The sequence below is a fragment of the Buteo buteo genome, chromosome 1 (assembly GCF_964188355.1).
Source record: "Buteo buteo chromosome 1, bButBut1.hap1.1, whole genome shotgun sequence".
Lineage (NCBI taxonomy): Eukaryota > Metazoa > Chordata > Aves > Accipitriformes > Accipitridae > Buteo > Buteo buteo.
In genome coordinates, this window is record NC_134171.1 from 28,886,522 (window position 1) to 28,908,616 (window position 22,095).

The following is a 22,095-nucleotide window of genomic DNA, read 5'->3' on the forward strand; positions in this document are numbered from 1 at the left end:
TTGTTTTTCTCCATACTGCTCATCAGTGATACTTCACTCATTTCAGATGCCTGTAGTTGCCATTTGCCTTATTTCTTACAACACAAATCAGCAGAAGTATCTATTGTGACTAATGCATTTGTGCCTATCCTTATCTGACTAGAGGGTTTTTATGGCTTTAATAACCCATTCTGTATGCTGTACTTCTATCCCGAGCTGTTTGCATCACCAAACAAAGGAAGTCTTTTGCACATAATGTGGATACAGTGCTGAGAAATTACTTCCTCACCCAGGCATCCTCTTGACTCTTCAAACTGCATTTTAAGCAGTGATTAAATGCTCATTTTGTCCCTCAGAGTAATGATCTCATTCTAGCTTTCTGAAAGACCGTCGCAATCTACTGTAATGAATCTGCAAATGTAAATCTGAAGGACAGAAACCTAATTCAGATTTATGCTTTCAGTGCTTCATATATACCCTAGGACATTCAGTAGAACACCTTACAGGAAGGAAAGAAAAAAGCCTCAGGCAATGTTACAGGGTTAGTTTTACCTCAAGCTGATTTTTATTGACGAGATTCCTACCTGTAATAGATTTAATGGTTTCAGTGGATACCGTATGCCCAAGCAGGTCATACTGAACTAAACTGGAAGACTCCTCAGGAACTTCCACTGACTTCTCGGGTCCTTTTGTCCAGGTATAAATCATTTCACTCTTTGGATAAGCATCTACAACACAGCATCAGTTTGCATAAATAGGAAACTTCTTCTCACACCTTACTTACGAGCCCAATGCAAACTTACTGAAACCAAACAGCAAGACTCACACTAACAACTTTAGAAGATACCCTTCATGTTAAGTTACCCCCAAAAACCACCCTCACAGGAGAATAAATAGCAGCTAAGGTCGTATGTCAAGTGTCACACACGAATTCACACTTGAATGTGAAGTCTAAACACGAGTTCTTTCTGGATCAGCCCTTATTGGGCATGTAAAGTTTATCTTTAAATTATTTTAGAAATTTCTATCTAAAATTTTATCATTAAAGTATACTACTATATAAAAAAAGAGCATGTATAAGGAGGACACATTTTGGAGACTGGGTGCACATTTCTTTACAGAAAAGAATTATTATACTAAAAACTATAATATTTTAAACTTGTGTTTAAAATATTTGCCAGAAACCAGAAGTCAGTAAAAAACTCACAATAGTTCAAAAATAAGCACACCCAAAGAAACGTTTCACATTTAATACAAAAGATATAACTTAGGGCTAGCATTCAATCCCTACACAGCCCAAACTCCTGTTAAAATTAAATTAAATCAGTCTTGCATTGGAAATGGCTACATCTTATTTCAAGTTTCACTGAGGAAAAGATCAGATCAGCGTCAAGCACAATTTCTGCTGGCTGGTGATTCCTCCTGAAGAATTATGCCAGTGGAGAAGCCCCCACTATTGAAGCTCCCCTATTGTATTGCTGATACCAAAGCCAAATCTGGCAGCATCTGTTCTCCAGTCTCACCATAACAGGGATGAAAAACCTTATCAGAGGAGCATCTTTAATATCCCCCTTTTGGCTGACTACCCAACTGAATAAGCTAAATTTATGCTAAGGAAAGACTGAGGAGTGTCCAGAGTGTCATTTCTAACTTCAGAGCTCTGGCGTCAAGGAAAACAGATTAATGACCAACCACTGACTACAGTGGAGTATAAAGCAGAGAAGTCAGTGACCAAGGAGGCTTAGAAGAGGGACAAGATAGTTAATGGAGTGCACCAACCATCCCCAGGTGGTCTCGGAGGTCTCTGCTGTGGATTCAAATCAGGGAATCCTAACTACCTCCCTCAGTTGTTATGCAGTATGTCCCAAAATGTTCCTTCTAGCCAAAGTTTGGAGATTATCCAAAAATCTATGTCTGACTTCAAAGCAGAAAAGGGAAGTCATCTAACTAAGATTCCTCTCACCAGTCTAAAAATTATTTATCTAGTCTAAACTTGCCATGCAGACTCCCATTATAGGCCAGGAGACAGACAAATACAACTAAAGATCAAATCTCTGTGCATAACCTACACATCTTAGGATGTCAATGTGCCTCCACTAAGTGTACAGAAAGTCAAATAACCTGCTTCCCTAAGTGCCTTTTACCTGGCTGTTGTAAGCTGAGATGGATCCCAACCTCTTTGTCTTCTACAGAGAATCTCTCACTTCACTGAGTATCCAATTCCTCCCTAAGAACCAAGAAAAACTACATATTTCAAGCAACTGTGTAGCCAGAATAGTGGGGTTTAACATAATAGCTGAATCACTGCCTGCTTTTCAAATCTCTACCTGGGTTTAATTTTTGAGGCCCTAAATAAAATTCCCAAGGAACTTAACAGGAGTTTTGTCTGCATAAGGATTGTGTATCAAGACTAATATTCAGAAAGTTTAGTAACTGCTAAAAATCTACTTCTACTATTTAAATTCTGTAGTTACAAGAAATTTCATAATTGCAACTTACAACTCCCAAATTTGAGAGGACAAGCATGACCATCCATGGGAAAATCCACTAATCTCATGGGACACTCTGCACTTATTGTAAGCCTATAATGGAACAAATTAAATAGTCTCTGGTTGCCATTTTGTCTAGGCAGTATAACTTTTGCATACAGTAATTGTAACAAGCCAAACAAACATGTTAGATACCTCATTGTGTACAGGATGGTGCCATTTCTCATTATTCTGAAGAGCTTATTTGGGGCTGTCATATTATGTGCAACAGACTTTTTCCCATTCCTGAAGAAAGTGTCAGGAGTCCACACCTTCGAAACCATCAAGTTGTTAAGTCTTAAAATTTCAATAGGGCCATCATATTTTAATCTTTTGTCTACCCATGTCTGACGGAAGAAGACATCCATTGTATATTCCTGTATTAAATTGCAGAAAAACAAAAATCACATTTGCATGTTTCCTGTAAAATAAGAAATCCCTAAGGAGCAAAGAAATCAGTAGTAAAGAAAACGCTAAGTCCACTACACAAATGTATTTCCACCAATTAAAGTGTTGTGTACTTCTTAATAGCTTAATTTCCCACATTAGTCATATCAATAAATTGCTACACATATTTAATCATTACGGAATAATTAATCTAATTAGGTTGCAGGAAGCAGGCAACTGAATTTGTAGTCAAGCATATAACTGGAAACAAAATGATCTCTGACAGTAAGTGTCAAGAGATTTTTACAGAAAAGATATCCATGGATTTTCTGCTGCTGGCTAAATTAAAAATACCAGGACAAACGATTACTTCCACTATAAATTTAGGAAAGAAAATTTAATTTCAACTCATGGAAAGTAAGCTTTTAACTGAGGAAAGCTAAATATTTTCTTTGCCATGCCCACAAAACATGGATAATGAATTACATATAGACTTGCATATATACATATTTGTTCTTAAACTACGTAACCATCCCATTAACTTCCTCAGAAAAGCCATTCAGATGCTTCAAAGAAAACATGCAAACAACAACTGCAGAACTGCAGACACAGGCACATCATGAGAAATCATATGTGAATGAATGAATGAAGGAATGCATTTCTGATCTCAGGAAGCTAAAGCATTTCACAAAAAAAGCATCATGTGGAATTGAAAATAGTCACAGAAAGCTTTAAGTGCTTTTATATAATTCAGATATATATATAAATGAGCACCTATCACCACATTGATAAACATTCTTTGGAACCGCTCTGACGGCTGTGATTTTGTTGTTAAGCCAAACAATGTTTTCTCATTGTATTTCAAACTCTTCTGCATAATGTTACCATTGAAACTACTTGTATGGCCATATCTATTCACATTGGCAAGGAGGCATGTCTACTAGTGTAAGGCATCTTAGAATTATATCTGTCATCTTCTCCATGGCTGCATTCTCCACTGTGATTTATAGTTAATTTATGAAAAGTCTCTTTTCCGGTGTCATTTCCTGCTGGTAACTTCATAGCTCATAAGTAGCAGTTTCTGTTACTAGCTTCTACATGACAGATTTTGTAATACAAGATTTCAAGCATTTTCATTACACTGGGCACCAAAGTAACCCAGCTCTAAAAAGACATTCCGATCATCCCCTGTACTGAGACTGTATCACACTTTGCTGTTTCAGAGAGTTTTATGAGTGCAGCCACATTCAGATTACATTGGGCCACTAATGGATACATTAACTAAAAATTATTCCAAAAACAATTCCTGGATCCCGGAATAGCTTCCTAACTAATCCCTAATGATGAAAGGGGAAACACCTAATGTAAACTCTCCTTTTGCCAGTTCCTTACCTACCTTCAGCCCCTGTTCTCACTCCTGCCTTCTGCAGTATAACTAATCATTTCCCATGTGGCACCATGTCAAATGCTTCAGTGAAACCTGAGAGATGCCATGCAGCCCTCTTTTTAGATTTGAGGCACACATTACTAGATTTCCTTGGGACCAGATTCTTGTACCCCTTGTCGCACTGAACAGCATCATACTGTACATGACAACCATTCAGGCACAAATAACAGTACGTGCAATTGTAACGTATCTCTTCTGTGACTATTTCATGCGTGTCACTTTGACGTTCAATTTCTGCAGACATTTATGAAAACTCATCAGTCAAACATTCACTGAAATGTGATGCTAAAAGGGGCACAAAGATCAGCAAAGGGCATTCATCTGAAATGAAAATGTCAACAAGTATTTGTGAAATGATGTCATTATTATTCACCTGAGAATATCACAGGTTTCAGAAAGGAAAAGCAATTTCAAAGATATTACATGTCTTCCTCACAGTAAGCTGACTTAGGCACCCCCCACAAGGCCTGATTCTGCCTCTATACCATGAAAGTCTGTCTTAAATCCTATGAAGTGAATTCCTTAAGCCAGCCAAAACCCAGTGAAAGTGTGACCAGAATCAGGCCTGATGTATCTAATTATAACCTGTAAATTAAGCTGTTACTAATCTTTCCTACTTTGCATGATTGACAGAACAGTACAGATGAAGCATCCACTCCTTACTGCAGTTAATGGTTTCTCAGAACCAGGAAATGGCATTTTAATCCCAGAAATACATACCATTTCTACATCAGAAACAGGTCCAAAACTGGTGACATATATATCTGTTTTGACTTCAGTAACAGGACCTAATGTATGAAAAGGAAGTGAGCAAGATAATTTGAATTTTGCAGGTCAACAATTCCCATAAAAGATCCTGGCATGTGAACAGTTACTGCTTTGAGGGTTCTGTGGATGAGCAAGAGCAAAATGCAAACACAGGTCATTTCAGATAAGTCTCTAATAACAAGCACTGCTCAATTACCTTTACCACATTAGTAAATCAAAAGCAGCATTTCCATGCAAATCCCCATTCAGAAAACCAATGTTGACTCAACGGGTAAGAAAACAAATGCCAAAAACTTAAAAGGCTCACTGAAAACACCACGCTAATTAACAACAAGCACTGAATTCAGGAAATCCACATTCCCCAAGGCATTTATTACTAACATTCGGTCCTACGGGTAATAACTGGACTACACATATTAGCATGCCATGCACTGGGCAATTTTGTACTACAGGATCAAAAACTGCATCCATACCCTGAGATGTACTTAAGTGCTTTAATACTAACAGTCAAAATAAAAGTTGGATATCTAAGCATTTTTGAAGGTCTGAACCTAGATCCACATGCTACTACAAAGCCTGTCTTGAAAGAACTAGTGATACTTCGGGCACTGTTAAAAACAGTGCACTGAGCAGAAGTCTTGAACTCTCGCAGCTGGGTACAGCATAGCAACCATCAGAGAAAGCAGTTTCATTTTAACGTATCATTTTCTTTACTACAGGACAAAACACTTGAAATTTCAAATGGGCAGTCACTTTGCAGTACACTCTACAGTTCCCCTTAAACTAAAGAACACATGCACTAACGAATTTCACTGGGATTTAGGTCTGTTCCCAATGTAAAAGGCTAGAAAGCTGCTAATCATTACCAACTATTATGATGATTCTGTGATCAAAGCATTAGCTAACAGTTTAGTTCAAGCAATTAACTCGCATCATAAACTGAAAAAAAAAAAAAATAAAAAAAAAATCAAATCTACTAATGGTCTTACCAAACAGTATATGTTTAAAAAAAAAAAAAGGATGAACTACAAATCCACAACCACAGTTTCTAATCACCTTTGGAAATTTGAGTTATAGGGGTTTAAGTGGCTCGAGTCTGTTAATTCAGACTTTATCATAGTATTTGCAATCTAAAAATGAAAGGAGGAAAGTCTTAAGGCTGTTAGCAGCAGAAGAATATGTCCCTCTTGGAAAGAAAAAAAAAATATTAAAAAAAAAAAAGACTGTTCATAGATGTCACTTTGAATCAAATGTTAAAAGGAGAAAAATAAGTAAGCAACTGGAAAACAGGGAACCTATACTTCTTGCACCTATAACAAGTGTCAAACTGTGAACAAGTAGTAAAATAAAACCATGTAAAATTATTTCACTAAACAGTTTGCAAGTTATGTAGAGAAGAACAGCTAAGAATTTTTCAGCTAAATGTCAAAAAAGCCGACTTTGCTGGCAGTTAACAGTTTCACAGAAGGATATTTTTTCAAGATAAAATCTAAAGAAAATTCACCCTACAACAGTTGGTAGTTCAGCAGTCCCTGGAAAGTTGGATAGTTTGGCATGTCTATCTTGAAGAGCTTTTAAGAAACTCCCAAGTTCCAGATAACACACTTTCATACCATGCTGTTTGTTTTGCAATGGGTTGCTCTCCTAATAAGTCAAACGGAAGCTGCTCCCCTTTCTACAAATAACAAAGTGTTCATTAGGTCAGGGAAATCCATGAGTCGTTAGACTACTCATTTTACTGACAAAGTAGTCCAATGACATTTCCTGAATATAATTATTTCTGGAGAGCAGAAAAGCTGCAAGAGATTGGAAGAACTCATAATAGAGCTGTCAAGATACTGAAAGTGAAGACATTCATCTGGGGCACTAGAAAATAGGGGAGAAAAGCCCAATCTTACTTGTGCATAGAAATAGAAGAGATCCAATCGTATGTGACCTCCCATAATCACAGGAGTATATATATTTAAACCAACCCCAGTTAAATTAAATATTTATTTCACCTGAACTTGAAATGTTTCTGAAATCAAAGTTCTATAGAATGAAAAAGTCATTTTCCTACGTAGCTCTAATAAGAAAATGGAGGAATTAGTCATTGTTACTCAATAATAAGAGAATACTGAATATCGCACTCAGTTCCTGAATCTCTTTCAGGAACTGCTTTATTTGTTAGTTCTAAGAAACTAAATAGGAATATTCCTCAAAAAAACCCCAAACCTTTAACTGCTTTCCTCTGGCGATATCTGCTTTTCTTTAGCTCACAGAACACTGTAATTTTATAATCATATCAAACTGAGCAAAGGGACAGATTTTTCCCACAGGCATGAGTTGCTTTTCCTCTGGCATTGATTTCTTTTGTTTTATTAAACGATTACAGCTTCATAGGCCCTAAGCATTCAGAGGCTTTTTGCAAGTTTATTTTTTGGAGTTTCTCAGAAAGAAGGAGAGAGCTAAGACCAAGAAGCTAATCTCCAAATCAGCAAGCCTACGACTTAATGCTATTAGAAATCCTGTGGCAACAGCACAGGACCAAAACTACGCTTGAGTTCACTCTTTAGTAACTGTTATTCTGCTCTCAAACCTTTATTTATTAGTAGGACCCATGAGAAAGAAGGAAGCAGGCAATAACAAAGCCACAAAATAAGGTTGAAATTCAAGTTTACGTTTGGTTGCATGCCTGACATGATGGCAGTACAGTGACAAAACAAAGGTTAAAATCACATTTTAGGCCACTAGAAAATGGCAGATGAATGAGGATCGAGAAATATTTGAGGCATCATAACAGTTATCCAGCTAGTACTGATGCACAAATCCTTGCTTTGCATCCAAAACTTTGGTCAAACAGTAACATGTTTGGTAGGAGTGAAGAAAGCAGCAAGGGATAGTGAAGCCGATTATCTCCCTAATGCTTTTTCTCCAATTGCAGCCCCGTCGTGCTCCACGTCTTCCACCTACGCTGTCAGTGCACAACTGCCGAGGCCAAATCTTGGATTTTCTAGCACATCCCAGTACTTAATGCCAACCCAGGAGTATCTATAGCGACACCAAAAGCTATCCCTCAGTCTTGTTCTAGAAGAAAACATAACTCCGGTTGGTAACAATAGCGGGGAACAAATAGTGAGTCATGCTTTTTTTCAAAAAAACACTATTATTAATCGTGGGAATTCCTGTCAACGAGGAGGTGATCTGTAGTCACCTAACCTACTTTTACTGGTGATTTAAGCAGCCCTCCGAAATGAACATGTTGCACCACTTAATCAACTCAGGCTCTGCAAGCAGAAGATCCTATTAGAATCCTTAACACTCTATTACTGGCAATAAAATGCAGCAAGTTCTAAGAAGGCCAATTAACTTTAAATATGACCATTTGGGCTTATCCCTCAATGGATGTTCAGAAAGCATCTATCCACCATAAATCCTCAGGAATGCTGAAGAACTATTTATAACATACTGGTGTGTATTTTTATGTCAATGAAATAGGAGGAGAGTCCTACACACTGCAGTGGGAACAGTTAAGTCTGAATCACTGCTTGCAAGATAATATACTTTAAAGAAGCTCAGGCAGGATTAAAAGCAACCCCTGCAAAAAGCCAGAATAGTTCAGTGTTAGATAGAGATGTTCCATGTGGGCTGAAGAAGCGATGCCAGGCCCTAACCCTGTGAAGAGGAACATAAGACAGCTCTCCCATGCATTTTCTGCCAACATATGGGTTGAACTGCAGCACAGCTCCCAGTGAAAGACTTTGGGCTCCATTATCCCCGCGTCTCCATAGGCAACTATCACTGCAGAGATCTCCACTGTATGTAAACAGTCAAATCCTGCACAGGCTTTCTATATATTGCAGATTTTGCCATCAGGAGTCACACAGCCAATTGGGAACATTAGCAAATGAGTCTGTACAAAGGTTTCAACATACAAAGTACAATTTAACTGCTAAGCGCAGTTATTGCTGCTATTATGAGATCAGTCCCAGGATACATAAACTACATGAAATTATATTACATCAGTTCCTACAGCGACATCTAAAAAAAAAAAAAAAAGTAGTTGCTACAGATTTTTTTTTTTTTTAAATATAACTACATGTGAAAGATTTGGTGCTTTCTCCTTCCAAATTCTTGCTGCCTGAATAGGTCTGATATCTTTCAAGTGAAGAAAAAAAAAAGGGGGGGGGGGGGTGGAGAAGCCATCATAAGAAGCATGTTCTCTTGTTTCGGTCTATCAGAAGGAACAGCTGAGGACACCTGCTATATGTAAGATTTCCATTAGGAAGCCAGAACAACTAGGTAGGGCATTTTTTAAAAATTAACGTGGAATTCAAACACGTGGGCTACATTCTCTACCAAAAGACATATACAACAAAGGCAGCAGCAGCACACAACAACCTTTGTCTCTACATACGTTCATCCATCAGCATGTCTGAACCCTGAAAATGGAAAACCATACCTCCAGAAATGAGGAGATTACTGTTTCTTTGCCTGTTCATCAGTAGATAATCTCTGCTGAGACAGCCAACAAGCTGCCAATTTTCATGATGTGGACACCTGGCTACTAAGAACTGGACTAAGAATATCAGCTAATTTTATGCAGGTCACTGAACAAAAGACAGATGGTAATGACTTCAAGCATTACTAACCTGTGCCAAATTCAAATCAGCCAACTACAGGTATCTAACACCATATCCTGTTAAGCCTTTGAGTCATCTACGCTCACCAACTGAGGAAGACTGGACAACTGCCTGAAAAAAAAACGATCAGCTTCACTTTACAATGCTCACTTTAAGTCCATTTGCAATCTAAAAAATAAAAATAAATTACAATATCCATTACACTGAGCAATGGAACCTTGAAGGTACACATGAGCTCCTAATAAGAGCAGAAAATCATGTAGATATTTTTCTTTTCTCTAGAAACAGAAAATTGTCTTTGCTCTTCAAATTTATTCTGTGTTTATTTTCTGACTAAAGTCACTCCTCCTGCATTGACAGGAAATCAAACTCTTCAGAAATGCTGTTCATCAGCTGAACATCACACAGCCTAAAAGGGGCCGAGAAGCCCTCTCCTACCCTTCTTAAGGGAGACAATGGCCAACATATTTAATTCCACCAAGTACTCAGCTGCACTTTCACAGGTATGAGATCATGAGAAAGAACGTGAAAAGGGGAAGAGGAAGAAAAGAAAAACGAGTGAACAGGGTCCTGTTCCTTCTGCTCACAAGCCAGCGTACATGGCAACTTCCAAACCGAAGGGCACAGAGCTATCACCATTTCGCTAGCTGGTAGTGAGACCTGCAGCTCATGCCAGACCACCTCACACAAATAAACAGAACCCAAGAGGAGAGAGAGCTCCAGCTTTCACCGACCGATGGGCAGGCACACCACAACGAGCCAGGAACATCCTGTGTCAGCTTGTTAAGAGCTAACGTCAGCGGGTTTCAGAGTCAACCTGAGAGCCTTGGGCAGGAAGCAAGTCACACACCATCTTCTTTCTTTAGTCTGGCCACACAATCAGCCATTAAAGCAAGACACCAGATGAGATGTTCTCTAAAAGGCACAATTCATTAAAATTAGCAGATACATGGCAGCACACAGTGATGCTGCCCTCGCCAGCTTCAGTCCCTCCATTCCTTCTTGCTTCTCTAAGTGCAGGCTTAAGTATGATGAGTTACTGTATCATGAAAGTTTCAAAGACACCATTACATTTTTTAAAGTTGCAATCCAATACAGGTTTAGACTGGATCTCGTAGGCCCTTAACTTATGTCAAGAGTTGCTCAGGTAAAGTCTGAAACCATGCCAGTGTTTAAAAAGGCAAATCAGACCCAGGCCTTTCACTTCAAGCAAATAATGCTCCTTTTAAAAATTCTCTGGACTTCTAGCATCACTTTGAAACTAACCACCAGCAGAAAGGGTATTTTCAGAGAAAAGCCAGCTTTTGCAACTTTCTAGAGTTTTCCCTTGTGTCATACACAAAATTTTTAAAAACAAATGAAAACTGGAGTTAGGGTATAACTAGAAATGCTTTTGCTTCAAAGTTTTACAGCTGAATCAAAATAGCACTGTGGTAATACTTTTGAATTTTCCAGCAGATAATGCTTTTATTTAATCACACTACAAGTGGGTTCTGTAAACACACTGTTCATATAGAGTGGTTTTGACCAGGAAACCCACATGCATTACTAATTGCATTCTGAAATTCATGATAATGATATAATGGAGCACACAGTGTAGGGAATGGAATTTACTTCATTTCCACCACACTATTTTCAAACATCACGCAGCATTATATTCATTAGTCCCTAAATACCTTCCCTCTCCTGAAATTCAAAACTCTTACACATTTAAAGTTTTCCTGACAGCACTTGGGTTTTGGGTTGTGTTTTTTTTTTCTTTACTACACAAAACTGCCCATTCTGCTTTGTTTCACTAAATTTCTAGGTGAAATCTCTACTTCTCTCTTGCTTCTTTAGATCCCCCCTCCCCAACTTATTGGGAACTTTCACTTAAATGGTCTTTAATAACTTTTTCATAAACCCTTCTGGTTTTGTTTATTACACTACCAAACCTCAGAGTGCTTAGCAACTGACAGCAACTTTTTAGGTTTGTTAAATCCATTTAATATAGTGGGTTTGTAATACAAGGTGTCAATCCAATGACATGGGAAACTTCCTTCTTCTATTAACCCTCAACATACCCCATGCTCCTGCATAAGAAGTACCAAGACAAGCTTCCATGTACTCCACTGAGGTTCAAAACCCTCCTGAGAGACCATTTCCACATTTGTAAGCATTCTCAGGCAATTTAACTTCTCCTCCATAACTACCAAAAATTGTGCTAATTAACGATAGCATGGAGAATTTGGATACAGTTTTAGGGTATCTCAAAAATCTAACGTTTTCTACTTTGCTCTGCATGCAAAAAAACTTCATGAACTGTTATTTGTGGCAACTCTGGAAGATGCCAGCAAAATTCAGAATTTGGCTACCTCCCCAAGTCTGATTTTAAACATAATTTGAGCCAGAATTAGAAATGTTTTCATTGATTTGAAGTTTAAAATCAGCATCAGTCAGACCTCTGTGCTGCCTTTTGTTCTTAAAATAAAACCTTCATTACATTTCGAGCCACGTGAAAACTAGATGGTGAATCAGCTTCAAGAATAAAACAAAAATAAATATTCTGCTGTTCATCAGAAAGTGATGTAGGTTTAACATTACCAAAACACACTATACTTTCCATCTCTAAATATTGCCAACCCCCTCTGACATTTTGTCTGCTATGCCACAAACTAGTGGGTAAACCACTTTTAAGAGTCAAGTCCCATTTGTCATAGGGATTTGGATAGTGTATATTTTAATAACTAATCCATAGTTCTTACTCTGAGTTATGTCAAAAAGCCAGATCTGACCAATTGCAGAAATTTGTTTCTTTGGTTGGTTTTGGTTTGTTGTTTTTTTAAAAGTTGTTCCTGCAAAATCAAGTGAAGATAACTTTTGCTGTAAGGAGCTACGGAAGCAGGCATCATTTTCAAAAATAAAGCATTTTTTTCCCCATATTTTACTTAGAAGTTCTGAACTGAAAGATGAGTGGTTTAGATGTTACAAGGAAAGAAGAGGCAAGAAGCAATATAATATCCATTTTGTGAAATATTCACCCAGAAGTGTTTTCCCCAGGCTGAAATCTGAGAGTTTTTTTCTCCCTCTATCATTTACTTCAATATTGCCATTATAAAAGTTCGGGGAGATACAATGAACTTTTTCTCCTTGACAGCATTTTGCTGAAAGTCTGCAACACTTACTGGGGAAAAAGATCTACTCTTGCAAAATATCCTGCAAAGGACAACTGTATGAAAATAAAAAATCAACATAAACTGTATGTCATATTACATATTTAGTAGTTGTTTAATTTTGGAAATCTGATAATGCTCATAAAGCATCTTTGCTAGATGACTAATTAGTTGGCATTCAACCTAAAATGATGCCAAACATAGCACTTCTCTTGTACGCGTGCAGAAGTGTCTGTAATCTCTCCGCAGAGACTAAATTGCAAAAGGCTACCGGTTCCCAATGATCTCTCTGGGTGCCAGTAAATTTAGCTTCCTTCTCGCTTAATGTGTAAGCTAACTTACAGAAGGCCTCATTTTTCCATAAAAAAAGGAGTGCTCAACGATGCCAGGTGTTGTCCTTTAACAATCATGATCATGCATGTGAGCACTGTATATGGCATGTGGGGAACGTGTTGGCATACATGTCAGTGTAGATGGATCACGTGCATGAAGACAGTACTTTCAGAGGAGGAAGAAAGTATTTCGCAACATAAACCTACGCAAGGATCTCATTCAATCCTGTATAGGAAGCAGCCTATAAAATGCTCCTTACAGCTTTGTGCATCCTAAGGAGGGCTGTAGCATTTCCTTTTAATTTTTTTTTTAACTTTCAAATCTGTATTTTTAATATCTTCATTCCAGATTACAGAACAAAGTTTTATTTCGTCTGGATCCTAGCGATTTTTGGTTCCAAGTCTCTAAACAGCACCATCAAAACCAATAAAGAACTGCAAGTCTGGCTGCTTCTTCAGCAGCACAGAACTGCATCTTCACAGCCTGGGGCACAGAAGGGGCAGGGAAGGGGCACGAAACCCCCACATGCAGAGCACAGGTGAATGCAAATTCGAGACTCCTCCACTTGTAATTCCTATACAGCAATTAAGTCTACTACATCTAAATCAAAGCTGGAATTCGAGCAACTGTGGTAAAGAACTGGTGTGCTCAGGCGCCTGAGCTCTGGTTTTCCCTAACTAGTGGAACAGAACTCATCAAAGACCTGCCCTCTTAGGCCAGTAAAAGCGCACTTGTTTCTATCAGGACCCGATCCGTGGCATTCAGGGGTCAAAAACTACCAAGAGCCAGAAGAATCTGGATGTCAGACAGGTCCCTCCATCCCCATCAAGCCCACGCACGCCGGCTTCAGGGCTCTTTATGTTCCAGCGCAACAGCAGCAGCAGCAGCCCGAGCCCAGGGTGTGGGCAGAGCAGCGGAGCGGGGGCTGAGCCCGGGACCGCCCCAGCGGGACCCCCACGGCCGGGGTTACTGGGGACCCCCACGGAGCTTTCGGGGCCAGGCGCTGCCTCGCCGCCGGCCCTTCCCTCCCTCCCGGGAGCGCTCGGACCCCAGGCCGGGGGAGGGGGGGGCAGGTGGGACACGCCACACGGGTTTTCGGTCGGTCACGGGTCGGTACGATCGGCAAGCGCTGTGCCCCCCGCCCCTGCCCGGCGCTCTTTCCCCCCCCCCCGGCCCCGCACCGCCACCGTACCCCCGAATCCCGGTCGCAGCCGGTTGTCATAGCCATCCAGGAGGCTGTTCAGGATGCTGGTGAAATTCTCCGGCCACAATTTCTCCTCTTTTTTGCCCTGCCCCGGCGGCCCGGTGAGACTACGAGGCAAAGAGGGAAGGGGTGAGCGGAGCCGCCGGGAGCCCGCGGGGGCAGCGGCACCGGGACCGGCCGCCCCGGGCCCCGGACCCCCCCCCCCGCAGACCGTCCGGGGTACTCACCACGTCGCCAGGCACAGGCAGTGCAGGAGGGCGATGGAGAGACCCGAGGACATGGCGATGGCTGGCTCCTTGGCAGAAACCATCTTTGCATGCCATACTTCACGCCTGGGCACGTTAAACGCCTTGTCCGGGGCGGGGAGGGGAGGGGGACGCGGGGCCCGGCGGCGGGGCGGGGGGGAGGGGAGAGAGGGGGGGGGGGCGCGGCGACGGCGGCAGCCCCCGGTGGCCCTACATGCGCGGCGCCCCGGTTGCCAGGCGCCCGGCCCGGACGGAGGAGAGGCGACTTTCCCCGCACCGTTAACTCTCTCGGGGCAACAGGCGCCGGTCCCCGCCGGTCCGTCCCCCGCCCCGCTCGCCCTCCTCCTCCTCCTCCTCCTCCTCCTGCCCCCCCCACCTCCGCCCCGCCCCGCCCGCGGCCCCGCGCTCCGCTCCGCCCCGCCCCGCTCTCCCCCGCCGCAGCCCGAAACCCACCGGCCCGCCCGTGGGCTGCCGGCGGGGGTGCGGCCGCGGGGGGTGCTTGTGCGGGGAGGGTGGCCGGGAGCGTGGCGGTGGCGACCGCGGCGGGTGAGCCTCCCTTCGTCCCAACCATCTCTGCTCCCCACGGAGGGGAGGGGGACGCGCACCACACACACACACACACGCTAAACCGGGGGGGGGGCGGGAAGCGATCAGTTCCCCAGCGAGGAGGGTTTGGGAGCGGGTGGGTCCCTCCGCTCCGGCGTGAGAGGAGCTGGGGGGGAGAGGAGAGGAGAGGAAAGCCGGCTCTGACTTCAAGGTTAAAACAGAGCGCAGCCGAAACGGATGGGAGCGAGTGGGTTATCCCGGGTTTCTAAAAGCAGAAATGCCAGAATAAGGGAATGGTTTCACATTCTGTCTTTTTTTCTTTTCATTCCTATAATTAGGAAGCAAGATTTGGTGACCCAAATAATTTCCATTATGCGAGGTCCAAGGGATTCTGCAACAATTACAGTAAAATCCACTCAGAAGTGTTGCTAGTCTGTCACGGGCTATTGGGATAGTTGGGTGCGGAAGGGAAGAGAGGGGGAAAAGAAGGGAAGGGAAGGGGGGGGCGTCCCCCACACAATAGGTATTGGCAATAAACAACTTGTTCTTCTGATCAAGCGTGCTGCAGGGACAACTGTTTAGGTTTGGAAATCAGCGTGCATGTCAGTTCTAATGAGGATGGCGAAGTTCATTGTGCAGGAGCACATAGAGCAGGTATTGCAATTGACTCCAAGACTACAGTACTGTCAATGCTGACATAAAAAGGCTTTATTCATTACTTGCTACAGCATCCCCAAGCTCCAAAATGCCTGATTATCTTCAAAACTACTGTACACTTGAAATCTTCCTGATGGTACTTCAGAGCTTATTCCAGCTAGGGTGCCCTTTGCTGATTCCTTTGAAAAACAATTAAAGCTGTGCTTGAAATCCATTTAGCTTGCTGATGCTGTTTATCTTTCAAAAAACTCTGTCTAGGCAGTCAGTTCTGCTTTCAATTTTAAAAGCCCAATTTAGGCCTCTGCAGATTACTAGTCGGCTTACTGAGATTTTGACAGGATCCTCATCTCCTGACTGCCTTACAGGATCCTGATCTGACTGCTTTACTGGAATGACAAATGCTCCGCTGAAACCTCCCAGAGCGGGCAGCCTGCCTATGGACAGCACGTGTGCTCCGTGCGGTATTTACAAGCCTGGACAACGCAGACGGTAGGATGTCATGCCAAGGTCACTTCGGCTCCTGTGACGAGGCTCTGGGAGCAGCCTGTTTAACTCCACACACAGGTGAAAACCAGCACGCCAGCAAGAGTCCACTGCCCTGGCTCCCTTAGCAATCTGATCAGGAATGACAGAAGGATAGATCAGCAGCTCTTTGGGAGTCTAATTTCACCACATCAGGTAAGTTTGCCTGGGTTAATCAGCCACTTTTGATCTATAAAGTGATGTAATTTGTTTTTCTGGACCAGTGTTCTGCTGTAGCATGGACTATGCCAAAGGGATACATAGAATTGGCCTCCAGTAAAGAGAGTCTCTAGTTTTTCTGTCCCTTGCAAGAAAAGTAACCCCTTGTTGCAGAACACTGAAAGTATTTCTAACTAAGGTTATCTGATCTAGGGATACCTCAGAAAAACTTTGCTGGCAGAAGCCAAACTCACAAAACTGAAGCAAGGGGAATAGATGGTAATTGAGAACTGGGAAGAATCCTGCCGGCTAGTCACAGAGCAAACCACAGCTCTACAAGCACTGCCACTTCTAGCAGCTGCTGTGGAAGAAAGCCAGCAACACCCTGGCAGAGCTGGGGACACCCTTGGGTTTAGATTGTCTTATTACCTTCTGCATATGTATAGACACCTGTGCGAACTGAAATAGAAAAGTCAAGTGGTATTCACCGGTAATGATCTCCCCACATCAATGTCCTGAGAAATGTTATCACAACCCCCTCTCAGATCCATGCCTGGAGTCATAAGGAACTTGGATGCTGTACGTCCAGTAGTTCTGCTACAGGTAAAAATCAAAGAAACTCACTCCATTATCCCTTTTTCCAGCAATTTTAGGAACTGAGCTGGTCTTTGAATGATTCCCAGGTTCTTTAGAACAAAGAATAATATTATTGATTCCTTTTGTCTCTTCAGTACAGGTACTTCAGTAAAGGTAACATCAAGTTGAAAGATGTGTGGACATGCCATGCCAGGGCACCAGGCGAGAAGTACTCACGGCTTCTGAGAAGATGCTCATGTTGTTTTTTCTAAGAAAAGGTAGACATAGTGCCCTTCTGTCACACCCTCCCTGCCGCAGGTTGTATTGATGTAGGATCCAGGTGACATCTGGGTGCATTTACTCCCTACAAGTGCTAAAACTAAATGAGAAATCACTTTCTCTAAATCAAGAAAATGAATTCTAACACTTCTCAAATTTATCAGTGGTTAATACCTCCCTTAGATCCAGCAGTGACTATCAAGAACTCAGTAAGATTAATACCAAAACCAGATTGTTGTCCTTGGTATCTGAAAAACTGTGTCATTTGTATATTGCTGAAACTTTTACAAAACTAGGCTTGAAGGAAACATAAATCAGTTGAAAATAACAATAAACAGTCCTGTAAGCCAGATATATCACCTCTGAGTACTTGTTTATACCTTATGATATATGCATTGCCCTGGCTAATTTCAACATTTTTTGAATTGCATCTTAAGAGATATTCTTTATTCCTTTGTAATGTATTTGTAGCATAGACACATACATTAACTCCCAGGGTGTTTCTTTGTCACCAGCAGATGTATGCTGATTTTAAAAATACTGCTTCAAATGGTCTTTGATCACTTCAAAGAATTTCTGGGTTATATCATGTCTCTAAAAGAACTTGATGACTCCAAGAAGGATTTAGTGGTCACAGGCTGGATTGATGGTGCCTAAAAATGTTTGCTGAATTCGGTGTTTTCTCAGCTTCTCCAGCTTTTACCACCAATTCTTCCAAGATTTCTCCAAAGAAATCTCACCCATCGTGGACTATTGTAAGAAGGGGACTATTTTTGCCCAGCTCCATATGCTCAGAAAGCACTTGAATATATTAAATACTTTTTTTTTTTTTACTGCCCCTATGCTGATGTATCCTCCTAATAATTTTTTATGAAGCAGACATTCTGGCCAAGCCTCAAAAGCAGTTTTATTGAAAGCTATGAATCTTCAAGTATAGCTTGATCATTTTTTATTTATCACAACACACAGAGAAGCAGAAAAGTTTTTCATCACTCTTCTCACTTCTACTTTACCATCAGATTAAGTGCAAAGAAAAAGGAAGCTGGTACTTTTCTTGTGGAAGGCATTATCTAACCTTTCAATTTTTTTTTTTTTTTTGGTAAACTATAGCCTCCACCAACAAACGGGTTATATAGGTAAATTATAGGTTACATCCTTTTCCCCAGCAGATTTGATTATTCAGCTGATTTTGACCTGATATAGTCCTGGCATCAAACCCATGAAGATAGAGAAGCTTATATGGAAAAGACTGCGAAAATCTTTATTGCCCAACTATATATTGCATAGTTAAAAGCCTCTAACACTTAGAAAAGAGGAGATAAAACTGGGGTCACTGCCAAGCACCTAAATGTTTCTTTACCTGAATAGCTAAGTCATTGATTTCTTGGACTTTTTACAGTTTATGCCCGTATCAATAGAGTTTCTTACAGTCTTGATCAAATGGCTTGTCTTCACATACATCCTTTTTAAAGGTCAGGGGTTGAATATCCACTCTTTGGAAAAGGTATACCCCAATCCCATTTTTGGTAGATGACCAAGAAAAGATATGAATACGTTTTCTGTACAGCTAATTAGAGGGTCTTTCACTCCCGTCCTTGCACCTCCTCAAGTGTGCAAGGGGTCTTTCACTCCCCTCCTCTCCTGCATCCACACACATTAAAGAGATCGTGGGAACCTACAAAAAAAAACCCACCTGTCCTTGGTTTTATCAAGACTTTGATCTGGAGCTCAGGAGAACCCTGAACTACCTGTTCAGGGAAGAGTTTTTAATCAGTGGGGACATGAGGATACTGTGGGCCTTGATTGCACCTCTAGGGAAGTGCTTATGTTTAAGGAGTCTGGATTTTGAGTCTATTGATTGCAATTTCAGTTCTGCTGTGGGAGCAGATGCTTAAGCTCTTTCTGGCTCTTCTTCCAGTCCAGCTTTTCCCCCCTGCTGTAGTTCTAGTAGTTTTCTTTCCAGCTTCTCATTTCAGTATCTGATCACAAAGTTGTTACCTCCAGTTTTAGAAGGATCCCATTGCATGCATTGTAGCTAGTGTGTGACCAGGTGCATTTCTTTCTCTCCAGAATTTACAATCTAGATAGATAAGACTAACTAAGGATTGGACACAAGAAAGTTTTGCTGGGAACTGAGATGCAAAAAAAGTGACAATGCAACACCATAACACCATGTAAGAAAACTGCACCAGAACAGGAGCTTAATTCCAGTCTGCTGTGTCCCAGGTCAGTTCACTAATCACCACCTCAGCAGTCCTTTCAAGGCACAGCATAAGCTCTGTGTAGAACTGAACCTTCCGCTGGTCCAGCTTTGCTTCACTTCCATGGCCAGAACTCCTACGAAACTGCAGGAACTGATGCCGACATGCATTTAGCCGTGTATTTTTTCCTCTGACATATGGTATTTACAAGACTGTTCTACAGTACCATGGTTATTTTAACACACATGTCCTTGATTGCTTGGAAAAAGGCTAGAAAATCCTTTGAGTACCAAATATATATATATACACACACATATATATATATTGCTATTACTGATTGCAATAGGATTTATGTGGATTCTTCTAGTGATTGACACATGGATGTTTAAGGAGGTAAACTGTGAGCTTCATATTTAAGGGGACCGCTACTCTACACACTGCAATGGAAACATGTTTGTGGAAGCACTCACTGCAGGAACTGCCAATTTGGGGCAAAAAGTGTTCTCAGCAAGAAATCGTTAGAGAATTCCTATGCCTCCATCTCTCATTTCTCATCTAACCCTGCTGCTTCCCCAGCACACACACTCATGTAATCAGGCATGTCACTGACCCATGTCACATCTGCAGCAGGAGCCTAGAGATGCAGGGGCCATCAGGGCAGGTCACGGTCACCTCCTCAGTGGCAGAGCGAGGAATAAAGCAGATCTCCTGATTTCCATCTCTAAAATGGGCATCCCCAGAAAAATATGGTAAGAAGATCTCTTCATGCAGGGGGGAATAGAGATTTTTCTAAAAGCAGTACAAGGCTGTCTCTGCTTCATCGAGGTGAAGGACATGGCAGCCAGGGTTGTGGGGAGAAACCTGGGAAGCCACTGCCCTGTACCCTACCTTCCCATCAGGGCTGCCAAGTTTAATGCAGTATGTGTCAAAAATTTTGGTTGCCCTGAGCAACAGTAGCAAACCTGCAGCTTTCAGAGGCGGCAGGCAGACTGAAGAGAGGGGCAGGGGGCTGAGGCAGGGGCAGCTCGTGGGGGCTGCCGTGGCTCAGAAGGAGAGGGGAGGAAGGCTGGGTGTTCCCACTTGCTGTCTCCTTCAGGTTCCCGCTTTCAGGCAGAGCCTCCCACTCTGCCAGCTAGTTTTAAGACAGCTGCATCCCACTGCTGGCCCCTGCTCCCAGAGGAACAGGAGAGCAGAAGCACCAACAAACTGCCTCCCTGGAAGGCTTCATGTTCCCCGTCATTACATGTTTATTAATCCCAGAAGTGTATGAGTCATGGGGCAGAGGCCTGGGGAATGAGTTAAATACGCCATGGGAGCCATAGGTCTGTCTCCTGACTCACAGTGAAGCCATTGGCATCATCAACTCTAGTGATTTTCCCGCTGCCTTCATGGTGCTTGGCTTGCCCAGGTCTTTCAAAGGCAGGAGGAGCCTTATTTTTCTTTAAAAGAGAGAGAGGGAGAGTTGCAAAGTCTCTGGATTGTAAATGGGGGAGAAAAACCCCAAAATTTGACCTAGGTGTTTTACAAGGCACTGCATAAAGAACTCAAAATCCTGCATGCAGATAAGTAAAACTGGGACTTCTGAATCTCATGACCCCTGTAGGGCTGACTTCTGATTCTCAAAACTGTGGGGCTAGCAGTACTGATGAGGCTCTGTTTATGCTGCTCTTCCCTCAGGTTGCCGTGCTGGGGGGTTGGTGAGCCATGCTCAGCACCGCCTCTGCACTGACAATGATGTTCAGTTAAGAAGAAACAGTTTGCTTTGGTTTGGTTCACTTCCCACCACTGCTCTCTTTGCTAATGTCAAGCACACAACATTAACAGAGAGACCTTTCTTTCTACTTGGAAGAGAGATATCCTTTCTGTCATGACATTTTAAGAAATACTATGGCTTCAGAAGGAGCAAGGCATACAGCCACCTAAAGGTGTTCTGCATCTAACTTCTTACAGGGGACAGCTTGTATAGTTGTACACCCACTACAGTCAAAACTTTCCATGTAATGGTAACATCTCCGTACTAAATAATAATATCAGCATTCATGTGTTAGGTAGAAAATATTCCCTTTAAAATGTCTTAGTATAAAAACAAACAGAACGATTTTTTTATGCAAATAGAGCTGCCAAGCAGACTTTTGTAGTGGCCCAGGGGTCGGTAAACAGCTGAGCAAATTGGCATTTAGAGCTGTACTTGCAAGCTCTGCTTGCAAAGGCAAAAATTGCCATTGTGGTAATACACTTAATCTACAGAAGACACACAACCAGTCTGCTCTTCATTACCATCTGGTGGTTGTTGCATGGAGTGGCATTACTCACATCTCAAAAAGTTACTGAGAGGAATTTTCATATCACCAGAAAAGAAAGGCTGCTGTAGCAGCAGTGGGCAGCGCAAGAGGACTGGTTTTGTCTTACAGGCATTGATACAGAGGCATCAGGCCCAGAAAACACTGACAAAATGAGCAGGTGGAAAAGAGAAAAGTAAGAAGCATCTGG

The 22,095-nt window shown here is 41.9% G+C and overlaps 1 protein-coding gene and 1 long non-coding RNA gene across 3 annotated transcripts in view; one reads left to right on the forward strand and one right to left on the reverse strand.

Moving 5' to 3' along the window:
* GABRA4 (gamma-aminobutyric acid type A receptor subunit alpha4) overlaps nucleotides 1–14,754 on the reverse strand; it is a 38,410-nt gene extending 23,656 nt beyond the window's left edge. The window contains exons 1-6 of one of the 2 annotated variants that reach the window (XM_075041379.1): nucleotides 14,648–14,754; nucleotides 14,409–14,527; nucleotides 5,062–5,129; nucleotides 2,664–2,884; nucleotides 2,479–2,561; nucleotides 564–707 (exon numbers count right to left, since the gene is read on the reverse strand). In XM_075041379.1, coding sequence (XP_074897480.1) covers nucleotides 564–707; nucleotides 2,479–2,561; nucleotides 2,664–2,884; nucleotides 5,062–5,129; nucleotides 14,409–14,527; nucleotides 14,648–14,730 — 718 coding nt within the window. In that variant the 5' untranslated portion in view covers nucleotides 14,731–14,754. The remainder of the gene's footprint in view (nucleotides 1–563; nucleotides 708–2,478; nucleotides 2,562–2,663; nucleotides 2,885–5,061; nucleotides 5,130–14,408; nucleotides 14,528–14,647) is intronic. The other variant, XM_075041388.1, reaches the window with a different exon arrangement.
* Nucleotides 14,755–15,096: 342 nt separating this feature from the next.
* Nucleotides 15,097–17,749, forward strand: LOC142037223 (uncharacterized). The gene is made up of 4 exons (XR_012652311.1): nucleotides 15,097–15,211; nucleotides 16,234–16,546; nucleotides 17,095–17,152; nucleotides 17,281–17,749. It is a non-coding gene; the product is annotated as an uncharacterized LOC142037223 (long non-coding RNA).
* Nucleotides 17,750–22,095: the final 4,346 nt, after the last annotated feature.